Source organism: Durio zibethinus, chromosome 14 (assembly GCF_047325235.1).
Source record: "Durio zibethinus cultivar Kanyao isolate XHJ-2024 chromosome 14, ASM4732523v1, whole genome shotgun sequence".
Lineage (NCBI taxonomy): Eukaryota > Viridiplantae > Streptophyta > Magnoliopsida > Malvales > Malvaceae > Durio > Durio zibethinus.
This window is the reverse complement of record NC_143175.1, coordinates 22,143,956-22,162,880: the sequence shown is the minus strand read 5'-3', so window position 1 is coordinate 22,162,880 and position 18,925 is coordinate 22,143,956. Positions and strand designations below refer to the sequence as shown.

The 18,925-nt window shown below is 33.1% G+C and overlaps 3 protein-coding genes across 5 annotated transcripts; 2 read left to right on the top strand and 1 right to left on the bottom strand.

Moving 5' to 3' along the window:
• The first annotated feature begins 160 nt into the window (after positions 1 to 160).
• LOC111293656 (outer envelope pore protein 16-3, chloroplastic/mitochondrial-like) lies at positions 161 to 2,751 on the top strand. Its single transcript, XM_022886498.2, has 3 exons — positions 161 to 304; positions 1,156 to 1,499; positions 2,402 to 2,751. The coding sequence occupies exons 2-3, from the start codon at positions 1,169 to 1,171 to the stop codon at positions 2,545 to 2,547; spliced, it is 477 nt and encodes a 158-aa protein (XP_022742233.1). The 5' UTR covers positions 161 to 304; positions 1,156 to 1,168; the 3' UTR covers positions 2,548 to 2,751.
• A 1,996-nt stretch (positions 2,752 to 4,747) lies between these two features.
• Positions 4,748 to 7,619, top strand: LOC111293655 (Rhodanese/Cell cycle control phosphatase superfamily protein). The gene is made up of 6 exons (XM_022886497.2): positions 4,748 to 4,907; positions 5,639 to 5,889; positions 6,204 to 6,354; positions 6,992 to 7,077; positions 7,162 to 7,266; positions 7,351 to 7,619. Exons 1-6 carry the CDS (start codon positions 4,861 to 4,863, stop codon positions 7,419 to 7,421), a joined length of 711 nt encoding a protein of 236 aa, XP_022742232.1. The 5' UTR covers positions 4,748 to 4,860; the 3' UTR covers positions 7,422 to 7,619.
• A 639-nt stretch (positions 7,620 to 8,258) lies between these two features.
• Positions 8,259 to 17,796, bottom strand: LOC111293653 (uncharacterized). Of its 3 annotated transcripts, XM_022886492.2 has the most exons (10): positions 17,216 to 17,796; positions 15,921 to 16,061; positions 14,558 to 14,938; positions 13,242 to 13,346; positions 12,139 to 12,279; positions 9,733 to 9,936; positions 9,527 to 9,619; positions 9,243 to 9,354; positions 8,632 to 8,667; positions 8,259 to 8,523 (listed from the first exon to the last, which is right to left on the bottom strand). In XM_022886492.2, exons 1-10 carry the CDS (start codon positions 17,696 to 17,698, stop codon positions 8,507 to 8,509), a joined length of 1,713 nt encoding a protein of 570 aa, XP_022742227.1. In that variant the 5' UTR covers positions 17,699 to 17,796; the 3' UTR covers positions 8,259 to 8,506. The 3 variants fall into 3 exon arrangements, with proteins under 3 accessions (XP_022742227.1, XP_089599974.1, XP_089599973.1); XM_089743848.1 differs by lacking the exon at positions 15,921 to 16,061; XM_089743847.1 differs by having other exon boundaries at positions 8,492 to 8,667.
• Positions 17,797 to 18,925: the final 1,129 nt, after the last annotated feature.

The window sequence follows — 18,925 nt, the reverse complement described above, 5'->3', positions numbered from 1 at the left end:
TGAGTCGATTTTTTTGCCCAATGCGGTGTCGTTTAAAGGTTATTAATAATAATAATAATAATTATTATTATTATTATTATAATAATTATTATTATTATTCCTGTGGGCCCTGAGCCCCTGACCAAAAGAATAACATCTACCGTAAATAAGGGAAACAAGAAGGGTAAAATGGAGAATACGCTAATTATACTGTCAAATAGTGGCGCATCATCGAGGGGGCAAACATTTCTTTTGTTCGCCGAAAACATTTCTCAGCTGAACTCCCACACTCTCTTACTTGGCCTTCTCCAATTTCATCAAAAAGGTAATTTTCTCTCTTTATTTTCTTAATTAACAATGTTTCTTCCTTTAAATTAATTTTTAAAATCTAGTGAAATATATATTTAAATCAGCTGCATATAATCTAGGGTTGGCTTTTCATAAATCTAATCTAATCATTTTGTTTGCTCGATTTGATGATCTATTCCAATTTCTTTTTTTCTTCTTTTATTATTTGTTATAAATTTGTTGACCTGTGATTTAGGCGATAATTAGGTTAGCATTTTAAATTTTCTTTTTTTTTCATTTTGGGAATTAAATAAAAAATGTTTTAATTTGTTGCTCAGGCATTGTTTGGTTAGCAGCTGGGCAATAGATTTTATGGTCATGAAAATGCAAAATTTTTGCATTGAACAAAAAAATGTTTGGTTCATTGCCCTTTTTACCTGTACTTGAAAATATCAAAACGTTGTATATAGATGTGCTTTATTTGAGTTGTAAGGGCTTTGCTATTTTCTTATGAAAAGATGACATTATGATCACGTTGATTTACTGATTGAATTGGCTTTTTTTTTAGGTTTAATTGAAATTTGAAGGCCCATTTTGTATTATAATTTGCTTTAGATGATATGCTTGTTGTTGTGTCCCCAAAGGGATACCCACAGTTAAAATTTTACGTTCAAATTTAGAAGTCTCAGATTATCAAGCTTGAATCTTGAGAAGTGCGATGGAGAGAACTACCTTCCGTTATTTAGCCCAACCCCAAGGCCATGTTCAACTCCAGATTGATTTTAATTGGGTCATCTTTTTCTATAAAAGATATGCTACATACAAGTGTTGGAGCTGAACCAGTTTTTTATTTTTTTTACTTTTTTGGTTATATTGGTTGTTATGCAGTAAGAAGATAGCTATGGACCCTTCAGAGCTTAGGTATTATGAGGACGATGACACTCCAACAATGAAAATAATCAAGGGTACAACTACTGGTTTTGTTGCCGGAACTATCTGGGGAACCATTGTTGCTACGTGGTATGATGTGCCTCGTGTTGAGAGAAGTGTTGCCCTACCAGGGCTTGTAAGAACACTGAAGATGATGGGCAATTATGGAATGACATTTGCTGCAATTGGGGGAGTCTATATTGGTGTTGAGCAGCTTTTGCAGAATTATAGGATGAAGAGAGACTTTGTCAATGGTGCTGTTGGTGGTTTCGTGGCTGGGGCTTCCATCCTTGGTTTCAAAGGTGAGATTTTATTTAGACAGCTAGTATGCTTTGTGCACTTTAAAACTTGCTATCTAATTTTATTAGTTTTTACAGCAACTTTTTGTGCCAATTGACATAGCTTGGTTGTTTATTATAATATTGTCTACAAAAACTCTGTGATATACTGAAATTTTGACCTCTCATTTTGCCTGGTAAAAATATTACTATATGTATATCAGATCATATAAATTTTTGTGTTTCAGTAATATAAATGATGGGTTTCTTAGAAAGCTTGACCTCTTCAAAATTTCGAAGCTTGTGATGTTTCTTAGGATCTTTACCACCATCTAAACAATGGTGCAAAAGTTATACTCGTTTACCGATTTATTGCTTTGAATTGTTTTTGTTTGTCTTGTTGATTTTTCTTAAACATGTTGTACTCAGTTTTTTATATTAAGTGGTAGGAGTTCCGTGTCAAGTGAATGACAAAAGTTAGTACTCCTGATTTTTCATATAATTTCCTTGTATGCTAAGGTTTTTAGTATGCTCCTTTTTGAAAGTCATGAATCATACATTACTATAGTTGCTGGCTTGCTTTGTCTGTTGTGTCTGTATTGAGAGCTGTCTGTGGAGTCTAGAGTGATTTGACAATAAGAAGAGCTGAAATAGGTTGTCATAAAATCCTTGAGTGGGGGGCAGGGAAAGGGGGAAGGATCTGAGTTTCTATCTTTTGAGGTAGAGAGTTGTCTTGTGTAAAGGTATTATTTTGTACGATGAGCTTTCCATAAGTTTTTGTGCTTTTAAGGAGAACAAAAGGGGGACTATCAATGTCTAATGTGGGTTTTTGAATTCTAACTTGGTTTCGGGATCCATGATAAACTTTGTCATTTGTCGACTTGTTAATGTTCAACAAATGTAATGACATGCTGTCCATTTCCCAGGGAGGAGCATCTCAAGAGCTATTTCTGCTGGATCGGTGCTGGGATTCACCTCCGCCGCAATTGATGCTGGAGGTCAGACAACAAGACAAGAAGTAGGCAAAGAGCTTTACCCTTATACCATCAAGAAAAGACCTGCTGATTCATAAACCCTGCATGTAAATGTTGAGAAGACACATCAAACTTAATGCGAGATAATCAGTCCTGTTTGTTGAACTGGATGTCTTTGTTTTTGAAGATTTAATCATACTCTCAGTTCCCTTTTGCTCTTTGCTTTTAGAGAGAGAATGTTGGTTTGAATAAAAATACCTTGTCATTTATCAAAATCATGTTATAGATGACAGTTTCTGAAACTATTGAATTCTTTATTACTGCTTTTGCAATTGTTATTAATTTTTGCTGTAGACAACATTAGCAGCGAAGTAATGGTTCTCTCTCTCTCTCACTCTCTCTCTTGAATATTACTAGTTCACGGTGGAAACTTTCCATCAAGCAATAAGAATAATTAGAGAGAGAGGGAGAGAGAGAAAATTGTACTATGATGGTCTAAATCTAAAACAAGAACCATCCATTAACAAGTTCTCTTGAAAGTTAGAAGCACAACCAATCGCAACTAATTTTGATATAACATTTTTTCTTAGAACTTTACCTTGTATTTTACACTCAAATCAATAATCATTTAATTTATTTGTTATTTCTTACTTATTAAATTTGAAATTCTTCTTCCATACCCTCTTAAATTTTTAAACACATTGACTTCTAAATTTATTTATCTACTTTCACTTTTAAGTCTTAAACAGTGTTTTTTTCTGTTTTTTGTGGGTACGATAATTTTATTGCTCGGGTTAAATTTTCATGCAGTCATTGTAAAATTATACTTGTACCGGTAGTAAATCGTAATTTCAATTGTTTCTTGTTGGGGGGGGGGGGGTGTGTGTGTGTGTGTGTGTGTGTGTTAGGGAAGGAGGTATAAGAGTGAGTAAAAATTGGTTTGAATTGATTAAATTGATTAAAATTGAATAAATTTGATTGAATCAATTTAATTTATTCGATTTTAATTATAATCGATTTTTTAAATTAATTAAATTAATTAATTTGATAGATTTTTTATTTTTAAAATTAATTATTGAATTGATCTAATCAATCGATTTTTTAATAAATAAAAATAAAAAAATTAAGAAAAATATTTTTATTTATTTTTTATTATAAAATATTATTAAAATTATTAAATTTTTTAATCATTTAATTTGAATTTAAATGATACTTGAATTTAAAATTTATTAAATTAAATTTATAATTAAATAATTATTTATAATAAAAAATAATTATTTAATTAAATTGATTGAACAACCGATTTTGATAGATTTGATTATAATTAATTATTAATAATATTTATTCAATTTAATTATTTATTAAATAAAAATCGATTATTAATTTTTTCAAATATTTCGATCGATTACTCACCCGTAAGGAGGCCGCGGGTGATCCGAAAAGCATAATCAGACAGTAGAGTTCTCAAAGGATTAAGAAATAATAGCACATCCATTTTTCATAGACACGTGGCAGCAGCCCATTGCCCCTTCCAAATTCCTTGAGCCAATGTCGTGTCTATCCTGAACCGCGAACTGTCCAGTTAATCACTCTGAAGAGAGAGAGAGAGAGAGAGCTGTAACAAACAAGCAAAGATTTCTTTCAATTCGTTCATTCAATGGCCGGAATTGCTGCTGCTTGTCATTTAACTCTCCCTTGTGCAAGGTGACGGTGTCAGAGTGAGCAAAAATTGCTTATAATCGAACAAATTGCTTATAATAGAATAAATTTGATTAAATTAAATTAATTTATTCGATTTTAATTATAATTAATTTTTTAAATTAATTAATTCGATAAATTTTTTATTTTTAAAATTGATAATTAAATTAAAAGAATTAATCGATTTTTAAATAAATAAAAATAATAAAATTAAAATAAATATTTTTATTTATTTTTTTATTATAAATATTATTAAAATTATTAAATTTTTTAATTACTTAATTTGAACGATATTTAAATTTAAATTTTATTAAATTAAATTTATGATTAAATAATTATTTGTAATAAAAAAATTAATTATGTAATCAAATTGATTGAATCAAATATAATTAATTATTTAATAATATTTTATCGATTTAATTATTTGTTAAATAAAAACGATTAAATCAGTTATTAATTTTTTTCTATCGATTACTTGCCCGAAAGGAGGCGGCGGGTGGTCCGAAAAGCATAATCAGACAGTGGAGTTCTCAAAGAATTAAGAAATACTAGCATATCCATTTTTCATAGACACGTGGCAGCAGCCTATTGCCCCTTCCAAATTCCTTGAGCCAATGTCGTGTCTATCCTGAACCGTGAACTGTCCAGTTAATCACTCTGAAGAGAGAGAGCTGTAACAAACAAGCAAAGATTTCTTTCAATTCGTCCATTCAATGGCCGGAATTGCTACTGCTTGTCATTTAACTCTCCCTTGTGCAAGGTAACAGTGTCAAATTTCTGTTTCTTTTAAAGTTCTAAACTTTTGTGGTCAAATTCAAGGAAGTTTTAAATTTTAGTGCTTAATCTCAAAAAATAATTTCTGGGTTTGGTTTTTGGTAGCTTAAAAAATCAAAATAGTCGGAAGAAAGAATTATTAGGCTTTTGAATGTTGCTATATTGAGCTTTAGTGCTATATGTAGGATGCTTTATTTTCAGTTTGTAAGGAAAAGTTTTTCTTTAGAATAATAACAGAATGCTCTTTGCTGAGTTCTAAAACTAAAAATGTAAAGAAATTTGGCTAACCACTGACATAAAAACACACACATTTCTTTCTTCTGTTTTATAGCCTTTTGGATAGTTGTATTCTACTATATCTTTTTTTTTTTTCTGCTGAATTTTGTTATACACTCTCCATTGGATTCCTGAGAAAATGGACAAAAAGAAAGAACGTGAAGTTTTGAGTCTTTTCACGCTTATTGATAAACTAATTAGCTAATTTCCAGTTAGCTTTTATGGTAATCTTAGAAGGATGATGAATTGATAATTTGACTTCTTAGTAAAAAAAAGATTTTAACAAATGCAGTAGTTTGTTCAATGCTGTTTGATTTGCAAAATTCATGAATTTTTTGTTGGAAAATTTGTAATTGTATAGTTTAGATAAGCACAACTAGTGTAGAAATTGAAATCAAAATCTGTGAACATGGAAGTAATGAATTAAGTTCTGTTTTTCAGCAATTCTAGGAGAACTTGGTTGGAATTAATGACTCACCATGGAAGAGCTATCTCAGGGATACCTATTCGGCAAAGAAATTTAAGCATTAGAGCGGATGTGAATTTTGTAAATGCTGAAGAAGCAAAAAAACTTGTAGCAGTTGAGGGTTATGCGGTTCTTGATGTCCGTGATAAATCTCAGTTTGATCGAGCTCATATCAAATCGTGTTATCATGTGCCTCTTTTCATTGAAAACAAAGACAATGATCCTGGTAAAACCCTTCTATCTTCCTTACTTCTTCTAAATTCAGCTCACTTTTTCATGTTTGTCTCCCTTCTAAAAGCCTTGGCGCAATCAGAAAGGTTACTGCCATGTGACCTGGTAGTTGGAAACACCCTCTTGCAAAAATACAATAGACCCTTCTCCGGACCCGCTGCATAGCAGGAGTGCTTTATGCACCGGACTGCCTTTTTTTTTTTGTCTCACCTCTAAAGATTATTAAGTACTACATAACTGAGCACAGGTGATTTTTGAAATAGCAATCAACTCATTTTGATTTTTTTTTTTTCGGTTTTGTTTGTGCAGGCACAATAATAAAGAGGACTTTGCACAATAATTTTTCTGGTTTATTCTTTGGGTTGCCATTTACAAAAGTCAATCCTGAATTTGTACAATCTGTGAAAAGTCAGTTTTCAGGCGAAAGTAAATTGCTACTTGTATGTCAGGAAGGGCTAAGGTTAGTTTTTATTGTCCTTCAGATGGTTTGATTTGATTAAATGTGTTCATTTAGGTTATCAGAGAATCCGATAGGCAATAGACCATAAAATTCTATGCGAAGATTCATTAGGCACAGAACTGACATAATAAAGTTTTTAGGATTTAAGCCAAAAGACGACAGAACAGCTTGTTATTTGCTGAGTTTGATGTTTCCGGCAGCCGATTAAATCAATTATCTTATCATTGTTATGATGTGTCTAACAGTTCCATACCCTGAATGTTGTTTCATTAATTTTGTCTTGTGTTAGCACCTGGTTGCCATAAGATTATAAACACATCAGTCTCATAACACAGAACTAGTTGGCATAGAGGAACTTATTATTCATCTATCTTTTTCAGATGAGAAATGTAATGTGTGAGATCTTTAGATGCACGATCTACTTTATTAGTATACCTCCGATCCTTTTTCTAGATTTGATTGATGTTATTCTTGTTTGTGATAAAGGCTATTCTGCATTGAATATACTGGTTTATTTAGATATCAACCGATGAATGGTCTGAATTTATTTCCACACCCTTATCACTTCACTTGCATCCAGTTATTTTTGCCTCAATGTAAAAACCATTTGAAAGAATTCTGCTTTTTTTATGTCAAGGTCTCCTTCTGCTGCCAATAAATTGGAGCAAGCTGGTTTCGAGAATATAGCATGTATAACATCAGGGCTTCAAACCGTAAAACCAGGTTAAACATGGATTGCTTGCTTTTGTAAAGGCCAGCTTGTCATGTATGCAAGGATGAGAGAATCAAGTAGTTGTTGTTTTGCAGGTACATTTGATAGTGTAGGTACTACAGAGTTGCAAGATGCTGGCAAAGCTGGTTTGGTGACAATTCAAGGAAAGATTTCAGCTGTGCTTGGAACTGTACTCATCTGTAAGTAATTCAACATTAATTAGAATTTTCTTCAAGTAATTCCGACTCTTATTTTCCTTTTTTTTAACCTCTTGAAATGCGCAGGCGCCTATCTGTTTATAACCTTCTTCCCGGAGCAAGCAGAGAAGCTACTTCAGATGTCTCCTGCAAGCTAGGCCTTGGAGAACCCAAAATTTTGTATTTTTCTACAATGCCAATACCAACAAGGAATCCTAGCGGAGGGAAGGATAAAAGTTTGTAAACAATTTGTGTAGGATCATGTAACTTGTTAAACAGGAGCAGAACCCGAGAGATTCTTTTTAGATTGCTAGACAGAATTAAATAAATGAATTTTGGCATTCACATTTGTTAAATTCTTTGCTTTGCTTTGGAGATAATATAGGTTGCTCAAACAAAATATGGAAAAGGAATGGTGCTTGAACGGTCGAGTACGAAGTCGACATCAACTGCGTATCTGTTTTCTGAGCATATCCTTCAGGTATTGAGTTTTCCATCAAAATTTGGGAATTATGAAACTTGAAAAATGAGTTTACTGAGGTTTGTGCTCACTAATCAGGACTTAAGCGTTATCAGACAGGTTGCCAGAAGTCTGTGGAAGTCCCACTATATCGTTAAACAACAATTATAGATTATAGCTTGATTTTGTTATTTTGGCAAAAGGAGGTGAATGCATACATTCCCTCACGTGATGATATGCTTTTCATTTTTGGCTCATTGAAGTAATTCACATCGATTCTAGCAATGACATTTGATAGCCAGGATGTCCGAAAATGTACCATGAATAATTTTCAATGCAGAAAGATCTTCCCCCGAATTTATAAGATTTAAACTGTAATCAACCTTTATCTATTGACCAACAGAACTGCGAGAGTCAAATGTCGACGAAAAGATACCAATAAAAAACAATAAACTTGTAAAACCTCTTTTATCTAAAAAGTTGAGCTTGCTGCCATTAAAACCTAATTTGAAAAAAATAAAAAATAAAAAAGAACTAAAAACAAAAGGGAAGAACACTGGATAAAAAGAAATTCAGCATGTAAATTCACATGGATAGATAAAGGGATGAATAAAATTCACAAGACTGTAGACCTAGGCTAACAAATATTACAGTAAAAATTATTTCTTTTTTCAGCCAAAAAATATTACATTGAGATTAGCAAATGTATATCTAATTGCATTCTGTGCACAAGAGCCAATCCATAAAATTGTTGAGCCATTCCAAACTAAAAAAGGTTGATTCTCAACTGCCTGTTGTACCTGCAGAAATGACCGAGGAACTGGCAAAGGGTTGAAGTGAAAGAAAACCATAAACCGTCCTTCTATAACTCATCTAAATATGCAGCTTAACCGTGAAGTATCAGTCACCTTGTAGGCAGTACAGCTGACGAATATTTCCAGAAGCTGCCATATTATTACAGAAAAACAAATTTAAGTAGCGGCCCTTCTCTTATAGCTCATTTACTAAAAATCTTTTATTCATACCATACACTATAAAGTTCAGAAACACCAGTTAAGATGATTACAGGCTGTAAACTCAGAAAAATACATAGAAACTTAAACAGTTCAATTCAGCCAGTCAGTTGATCTCCTAATTAAGGTAATATCCTACCCTCAGTTTTGCTTATAATTCAGAAGGGAAAATGAAAATCAGATAAGGGTAAAATCATCAGAAATCAAATGGAAAGAATGAAATAGAATGAATGGGAACCTACCAAAAAATCAACAGGAATATAATCGCTTTTCATTTAGAAAAGACAATCTTCAGTCACAAGAACCTATTTTTATTTTTGAACTTTCAAGAAAGGACCATATAATCTTTACCATATAGCATCATATCATCAAAAGAACTCTGGACTAGGGAAGTTCAAAACTGGAAACAACTATGGCCATGAATATGCCTAAAACAATAATGAAACCACCACACATGGAAATATAAAGATGACCTCAACAAAAAAGATAGAAAATGATGGATTTACCATATAACCAGTCTTTGAAGTATACATGAAGAGCGCATGATAACTCTCTTTTCCGATTTTCTTCAAGGGGAGTTTCTCTCAATATTTGCTTTATCTCACCTAAATTCTTTAGCTGTTGATAACATTAGGAAGACAACAAAAATTATGTTAATTCAATATTAGAAAGATCAATAAAACCAAGCATTACTTCTAAATACACATTATCGCTTGTATCATGCAGATAAAAACCAGCTCAAATTATAAAGTCAAAGCTTGTCATCCTCAGTTGGGCTTAGTGCATTTACTTTTCTCTGTTGGGATGTCATGTACGCATCAGGTAAGGGGAATGGGTTATCCTTTGTTGACCCAATGGATTCACCTTCAAACCAGGTTGGAATCTGTGTATTGTGAAATGCATGTCATGTACAAGAATATCAAATCATAAATAAGGCAAAAGTAAAGAGAGATACAAAATACTCCAAGCCAAGCTATGAAACACACAGAAGCATACCAGAAAATTTGTGAACTGATCAGGATCTAGGCGTGTAGCTAACTCAGCTTGAGCATCAGAAACACCTGCAGGATGAGATAATGAATCGTGTGGATCAATCACTCCAAGTGCCAAAGTTTCATCCCATCTATTGATAGTTGCCTCAATGCCAACTTCAGTCATATGCTCCTCCAACTGGGAGTAATATGTGTTATATGGTGCCACCTGATAAAATTTAAGAAAAGAATTTCCAAAAATGTCAGTCTTCCTCCGTATCAAAGTTCATACTGGTGATAACACCCAAAAACCAACTCAAAACAATAGCAAGATGGGTCTAAAAAGTGAAAACTGTCGTTAAAGATTAATCAATGATCTGTGAGGGCCCATATCTACCAGCTGGAGAAAGAAACAAGGAATGCCTTCTAGGGGAGCTCTCCACCACTGGTCCATATTCTATTTTGCAGCATAATTAGATATTGAATATGCCAAAATCAAATCCTCGAGGAATTAAATATTGCTTGAAAACCTTAATATTCTATATACCGTTTATGCAAACATAGTGATAGGCTGAAAGCAACAATTTGCATTAAAATGGCCAGAAGAAAATCCCCCAAACCCTCAATCATTGCAAGCTAACAGACAGAATGGATTAGACAGCAAAAATAGCATACCACAAAGAAATCAAATGCTAAATAAAGCAATGAGCTCAAACAAGTTTTGAAAGACCTTATTTAAACATATGCATGGAAAAGATTACAGCAGTTTAGCTCTAAAGTAATCTTTATTTTCTTGTAAGTTAAGGTTTGATTGCTTTTCTTTGTAAAAAAAATCATTACTAAGAATGATCAAATTGTTTTAATAACCTTAATAATATTCTCACCAAGAAAGACATAAGGCACTACAAGCATGTATCCTTTGTATCTTCTATCCAGCACAGAGCCATTTACTAGGTGATCACCAAAAGATTTTACAATAGAACTTATGCCCAACGTTTAACTTGATCACTCTTCATTTATTTGGCTCATAGTTGGTTCAATTAACTACAGAAGTGCTAGTTTAACCCCATCTTGTTCAAAGATTAACAGGATATTCCATTAATAATTCTTTTCAAGCTGTTAAAATTTTAAAAATCTTGGTTAACATGCAAAAAAGAAGGACAAATGAGCTTTATTTGAGAAAAATCAGCTTTAAAAACACAAAATTAAACATAACAACAAATATAAGAGAAATTCTCTCTTCCACCCATAAGCCACGAAACCAACCAGGTGTCACCTTGAGATGTCTTTCACCTTGAGACTGCAATCTGGTCAATCATCCCACTACATCAAAACCCCTCCCTTTCTTCTCTTCTCATCTTATAAATACCAAAAATAAATGTTGCCATAATTAACTCACGTAATTTTATCCCCGATTGACTCTAGTTCATCATGTAAAATCAACATCAAGCAGCTGAGGCAGACTTATTTAGATAGAAATTTATGTAGAAAAGAAAGGTTTTTCTCTTTTGGTTTTATCATATTCTATTTGGATTTTTTATGTGGGCTTAATTTAGGGTTTTTAAGGCACAGATAAAATATTTATAGTTAAATCTCAAACTGTTGAGGGCAGCTTTTGACAATTGACTTTTTAAGACTTTGACTTTTCTGGCCTGGCAACTGATTTCAGATATCATATTAAATTTTCACTAGAATTCTTTCTATATTAGCTTCTCAGAAATTCTATTTTGAGCTTGTTGGTTCTGCATCAGTTTGCTTTGGCTTTCATCCATTTAGCAAATAGCACAAGAAAAGAAAACATTCATACTATTACAGATTGAATTGAGGCCTCTCCTAAAGCTTTCAGTATGCCAACTTTCTTCACCTGCAGTAGTGAAACCAACCAGACAAAGCCCGTCTAATTTCAACCATCAAACATGAAAATACCAAGATCGGCCTAAACCCATTTTTAACAAAAATACAACTACAGAGGCAAGTTGTCAAAATCCACTAATAGTTAAGTGTTTGTAAGGAAAGAAATTGGGATTTTTTAAGAAATTTAGTATAAGCGGATTTAGATTTGGTGTGATCAAGCGGAGATGTGACAGACCATGGAGAAGAAGGAAAATCAAACGGGTGGTTGGCACTTCAATATAATTGGCCTGCCATGATCAGAGCCTAACAGCACCAACCACCATGTAGGGTAGTGTGTTTGGCTGAAGTTGAAAGGAGGAACAACCCAAGGAGAGGTAGAGAGAGAGACACCTTCTCTCTGGAAGAAAAGATCAAAATAGAAGTTAATTTTAACTAACTGGATTTCTTTCCACTATCAATTAAGACTAGTTGGCCGTTTACTTAGAAATAAGTTCTTTATTAATTATCATCTCAAAACTCAAGCATGACCACATTAAATTCTCATTGCTCACAAAAGGGACACTTGTGGTTCACTCACCTGTAGCTTGTGGTTATCTCCAACAATAAGAGGACGCTGGTTCACTCCCAAAAAGAATAAACACTCCCGACAATTGGCAATGCAGACTCGTTTCGCTGCTATAATCACATGAACTCGTTCACAGTGTTCAACTCTTACTGCCTGCAATGACAAAAATATCATAGTATATTCATCCATGAATTGAAAGCATATCATTACCTGAACCGGAAATAGGCTGATAGTCTAAACATCAGGTTGATTGTTTTACAAGAAAGTAATGCTATGTCGAGGGCAGTGTGGAGAGCATATAAAGTGTTCCCATAGGAGAAGAATTATTACAAACAAGTAAAAATATTAGAGTGAAAACCAAAACTGAAACCAGCATCATGATTTAACAAATGACTTTATACAAAGGTCAAAGATGACATAGGCATATATCATGTTGGGGTTACTGATTTAATGATCTTAGCAACAGAAACTGATTTTGTGTATGTGCATGGCCATATTTCAATTTATACAAATCCTTTTAAGCAATTTTGGCATCGCCTGGAAATGGAGTAGAGATGAAGACAGGCTGTTCTTCTACAGGTTCTGACACTTTTGTTGCATGTGTATTCAAAATAAGAACAGACCAACCAACATTAGAAGATAGATTTTCAAATGAAGAATATCATTGTCTTTACACTACACCGACACATTCCAACCATAAACAATTCAAAGATTAATGACAGATGATAGGAAGATGAAAGGAAAGATCATAAGATCCATATCCTAAAAGTTAAAACATAATGAATCAAACAGTAAGATGCTCAATCACCTTTCAATTAAGTGCCTTTGGTGACAAAGAAACAATTGGGTAACTTATTTAATAGTGATGAACATTTTCTGGTCAGTAGAATAGCGAATAAGAAATACAATAACGAAGAGACATCAAAACAAATCTATTTCCAGAGATTTAGTTCAAAATACCGGAGAAATGTTTTCAGCAATTCCAACACCAATACTGAATTAGAAAGAGGAAAACCAATTTGTATCCAAATTCCACATTACAGTAGCACAGAACGTTTCCACTAGTTCCAAAATTAATGCAACACAAATAGCTAACAGCACAGAGGCAATGATACCTTGCCAACAGCTCCAAGAACTATAGTAGCATCAGAGCATCCATAAATGGTGGCATATCTCAAAGGTGCTAAAATGTAAATGACTGAATCATGGCAATTAATCACCTGAAATTATAAAAAGCATGTAAAGTTAGAGGTGTTTTATGCCACAAATACATAAATATCAAACAATAATCAAGAATTAGATAAAAGTTGGCGGCATAACCCAGTTAGCATACACCTTTCCCCAAAATTGAAGGTCACAAGTTAAATCCCCCTACTCTCGATTATCAAAATAATTTTTTATTTTAATAAAAGGAAGCTATGTATTCATCCAATAATTGGGTAGAACACAAATTTTACAGAAAAGACACCAACACAAACTGTGTTAATAGGTGCATTTAATCAATAATATGGTGACAATTACAATGACATTGACTATGAATAGGGGACAGGAAGAGCATATTTGGGAAGATAACAATACTCCTGCTCAGAAAATGTCCAGTAACTAAAGAGGCAAAAGCTTTTAGCCTCAAGCAAGTGAAGGTTATTATCCTACTTAGTGGGTTACAAGAAATCACAAATTTTTTTGAACAAAGACAGTGCCAATTCAACCGACTGCAACTGGTGTTTGGCATTTAAGAACTGCTGAAGTCAATATCTGAAACAAGGTTTAACAACATAAGCGATTGATACAGAAACTGCAATCAACCTAGGAAATATTTATTATAAAAATTTGAAAATTTTGCAACTGTGAAAAAACCAGAGATCCATAACACTTAAAAGGAAGGAATAATTGCAGCAAATGTAAAAACATGCTCTACCCTCATCTTTCTTGTTTAAAGTAACTAAGTCGTATCATTTAGGAAAGTTGCCCCTCAAGCCTTGTAAGATAATCATTAACAACCCATTTTCTCTCCATATGTACATTATTTCACAAATAAAGGATTAGAGAAAACAGAAGCAACGCCAATTATATTTACCAACTCCAGCATCTTTTGTGCGTTCTTCTCATTATTTGATGATAAGCAACACAACAGTAAATGGCCCCACCTAAATTGGCATCTTCATTTCATCTCATCCATCTCAATATCTATATGATTGTTGCAAGTGATAACCTTATTTAAGTTTCTAGTTTCCTTTTTCCTCGACAGATTCCATATGGCACTGAAATTACACTAAAGTTGGAGATCAGGATATGCATCCAGACCACAACGTACTTTCAAAGGTGTAGGTCACTTATTGCATTAAAATGAGAAACAAGCATTACACTACACAGCAAATACTCCATGAAAAATTTCAGGTTTCATCAAATCACAATGCAAATATAAGCTAACCTTCACAGAAGAATTTTTAAGATCAGATGCCTGCTTTACATAAGATGATTTAGAAACCCCCTCAATGAAACATGGATTCCTCGCACTTGGTAAGGCTTTGGTTGAACTTGGGCTAGCATCAGCCATTGCAACATCCTGGTCAGAGCCACTAGGAGGACCATTTTCTTTAGCAGAAATTCTTTCAGTAACATGTTCCAAAGAAGAAGCTATATTCTGCAGAAGCCAATCATGAACTTGTGATGCTGGAACAGGAACAGCAGGCATGTCTGGATCTGAATTAGCAAAAAAAGGAGCAGCTTGGCTTAACGGAACTAATTCAGATCCCTTATCACCAAATTGAATCAAGAACCCAAGGTGCTCAAAACCTTCCACGGTTAAAACCTGAAGGAACAGTTCTTACATGAGTAAACCAAGCCATAGAAGCTAATAACAAGCAGAAACAAATGGAAATGGAGTAAGATATGCAAAAAAAAGGAAGAACAATCAAGAATACATGGTAAGAGTGTTATGTTAGCCTGGCCAAAAACAAAGAGGAAGAATAAAGAGAATAGAACAAATCAAAACATAATAAAAAAGACAGGGCATAAGGAGTGGAAAGTAATGTATGTTGAGAAAGGTAGAGAAACTACGAACATAAAGATTCATAAAACCTCCAATTTATATTCTGAATGTTTTACAAAAAAAAAAAAAATTCAGCTCAAATCAGTGACTAATTGCCGAAAAGCTGGAAAGGAGTTCTTTGACCTCTTTTGGTCAAAATTGCCCACATTTCTTATTTTAGTCATCCAAATGAAGCCCCCACTTTTCCTTGCATCATAAAACCAGGTTTAGCACTAAAACAAACCAATTTTTGGTTGCAAACCAATCCTAATGCAAGGAAACGTACTCATAAAGAGAAAATCATCACAATAGGATCCCATTGTTTCACAACAAACGAAAAAGTTATTCTGCCTCTTGCGAAGTTATCTAGTAAGACAAACCAGGTTATGTCTTCAAAGACTAGAATATAAATCACATGAAGACATTTAATAAACAGCAAGACTTACATCCCAGCTCATTACTATTCTGCATGAATATTTAGCTCTAATATGTGCAAACACTAAAACAATTCTTCTGTGCTTTCACCTTTTATCCTTTGAAACTACAGTTACAAAATTGCATTTCATAGATGAACTACGAAGAACATGAATCAGTAAAATGCAACAAAAGATCACTGTAAAACAAAAAGAAAAAAAAAAAAGTGCAATCCTTAACTCATATTTCAAATGTCTCAGTTTTGCTTGTATAGAGAAAAACAAAACAAACCCCAAAAACTTGAATAGAAGACTCCAAACTACAGACAGCAAGAAGCAGTATTACAAACCAGAGACTCCTCGCCCTCCCCCTCCACAGGCTCTGACAAAAGAGAGACAATATTAGCCAAGTGCTTTTGTAGGTAGGACAATTGATGGACCTCTTCATCAGCCTGTGATGGCATAAATCGACGGGAGTTGCTGCGGACAAGCTATAATGAGAAGAACCACCAAGGTTTAGTCTAAGTGTCTAATTCCCCAAAGAGTAAAAGACTACAGTTATTAACTTCGTACAGCAAATAGATCTATAATTATTACAAACGTTCACAGACAAGGTGAAATCCATATTAATGAGATACTTAGCTGGATAAAATAATGGTACAAACAAAAACAATAGCAAATCCAACTGCCTAAGAAACTAAAGTTAAGTGAAATCATAAAATTTAATAATCTCCCCAGTCACATGGTACCAGCTGCAATAACCATATTTTATAGCAATCTTAAAGCAGCAGGGAGAGGGAAGAAAAAAAAACGTGAAAAATCGAACTAAGCAATTTAAAACACTGCCTCTCAATTTCTATTCATTATATATATGCCCAGCGCCCATCCCAATTTCTTAGTCATAATTTTAAACTTATATTCCCTTTTAGTTATTACTTTGGCGACATGCCCTTTGGCCTTTTCAATGGTCTATTTGTTTTTTTTTTTTTTTGCTAAATTAATGGTTTATTTGGTTGTTACTCTGTGCTTAGGACTCATTTTCAGATATTTGCTTTTTGCCTTCTAAAAAGTTATTTAAAAAAGAAAAAGTAAGTAATTGAAAGCAAATTACTAATTTATTAAAAATGAATATAACTAAAATGCAACACCAATGCTGACATAATTGTTCTACATAAAGGTGTAACCATGCATTTTATTTCCAAAACAATTGTATGTTTAGTTTTAAGATATTAAAATGTTGTTTGTTTTTGTATATTCACTTATTTTATAAATGTAAACGCACTTATTCCTTTTCCCATTTAGCGTCAGGAAGCAAAAAAGCAAGTAGCAAAAAATCAACCAACTGGAATATGAAAATTTACAGAAACGAAAAAGAAAATTCCTATTTTATTTAAAAAATGGTAAAATGTAAAAAATATTCAAACATAATTGTTCTATATAAACGTATAATCATGCATTATTGGCATCAAAAAGTTAAATTTTCCTAACACTAGCAATGAATCTACCTCAATTGATAAAATGACATTGAAATTAAATCAATAACAGCCTAATTTTCAACAACCACAAATCCAATTCAAGAAAAAAATCAACAACATTTCACCAAAAAAAAAAAAAAAAAAGATGGAGAATGGGTCAAACTCCTTACCTGCAAAGGTGAAAGGGCCGACAAGTAACCGTCGAATGCGGACGTGGATGGCCAAACATCGGCCACCGCGACGGAGTCCTTGTGCGAACGCGGCAAAAGCCTTTTATACGATTGAATATACAAAAACAAGATCAGATCACGCAAATCGGCACCGACGGAGTCGACATCATTGGGGCTGGCGGTGACGAGCGGATCGGATTCGGAGTGGAGAACCGAGGCGAGAGTGTCAAGGACGAGACGCGCATGGTCTGATGAGATCTGGAGCGCCTCAGCTAGGGCCGCCGAGTCGACTCGGTGAGTTGAGGACGATGCGAGTTTTTGCTTCAGAGGGGTTAGGGCTTGGACCGGGTCAGTGAATATGAGCTTCTGGATTGGTAAGAGGCCATGCTCGAAAGGCTCGCGTCGAGGGTGGAGGAAAGTGGTCGGGATTGGATTTGGATTCAGGTCGCTTGTTGAAGTTGATGGTTCGATGGGGTCGGTCATCGCTTTGATTTAGAGAGAGCTCTTTTTTTCCTTTTGTTTTTTCTTTTTCGTTTTTTCTTTTATTGTTTGAAGAGAAAAAAAAAATGGAGCTTTGTGTTGCAGATCTTCGAGAAATTACTGATGTTGTTGAATTGGGGGAGAGAGTGAGGGGCTGGATGTGGTGAGCTCCGGTATAGCGGAACTATTTACGTGGCTCGATTTCATTGGATGAAACATTACCGGAAGCAATTAAATTATTTACTCTAATTATTATTGTAATAAAAATGAAAATCATGTTGCTTTTTAGTTCTTACATGATTTTGTGGCTTAACACTTGTTGGTTATGTGTAGTTAGTTCTTGTTTGGCATTCAATCTTAACTTTTATCAATTGGGTCAATGAACTTCAACACAATAATAAATTAATTTTGTCTTCGTGAAGTGATAATGTATATATATTTTTTATGATATTTGCTAATGTGTTTTATGTTAAAAAAATATTCGTGTGAAAAAGAACTATTAATTCATTAGCTTACTGAAAGACCAATATGATTTATAGATAAGTTTAATAATGGTTATCAAAATTATAATATTATTCTTATTTATGCATTAATTTTTATAATGTATTTGAAGAGAAAATAAGATTTATTTTATTTTCATTCTTTTCATATTTCATATCAAACATAATAGAAAAATAAAAAAAAAAATTTTCCTCACATTTCTCGGTTCCCTCACTTTCCTCCAATCTTACCAAATATAATGTCAATATGTGATGATTGATTTGTTTAAATATATGTCATAGCTATTAACTATGATCATTCTTTTATAAAAAATATATATATTTCAATATGATCAACAATATTAAGATTATTAACAAATTTGATCGAATTATTAACAATATTAATATTAATTGATATTCCAACAATAATATCAATTAATGTTTTGCTCACCCACTTCGTGGTCAAGCAAGGGCAAAACCAAAGCCTAACTAGTAGAGTCACTTGACCTTACAATTCCTTCACATGATTTATGATGATTATAAAATTGATTTCAACAAAATGGAAATTTGAAAGGATCAATATAATATATAAAATAAATTTGGGAATCAATTCATAATTAGTAAAAGTTATAAATCACGTATTTGTCTTTTATTTTTTAAACAATTAATAAAAAAATTTTAACAAAACTAATAAAGATATTAATTATCCGTTAATTTTTTTCTACTAAATCTCTCAATTTGTCAATTATGA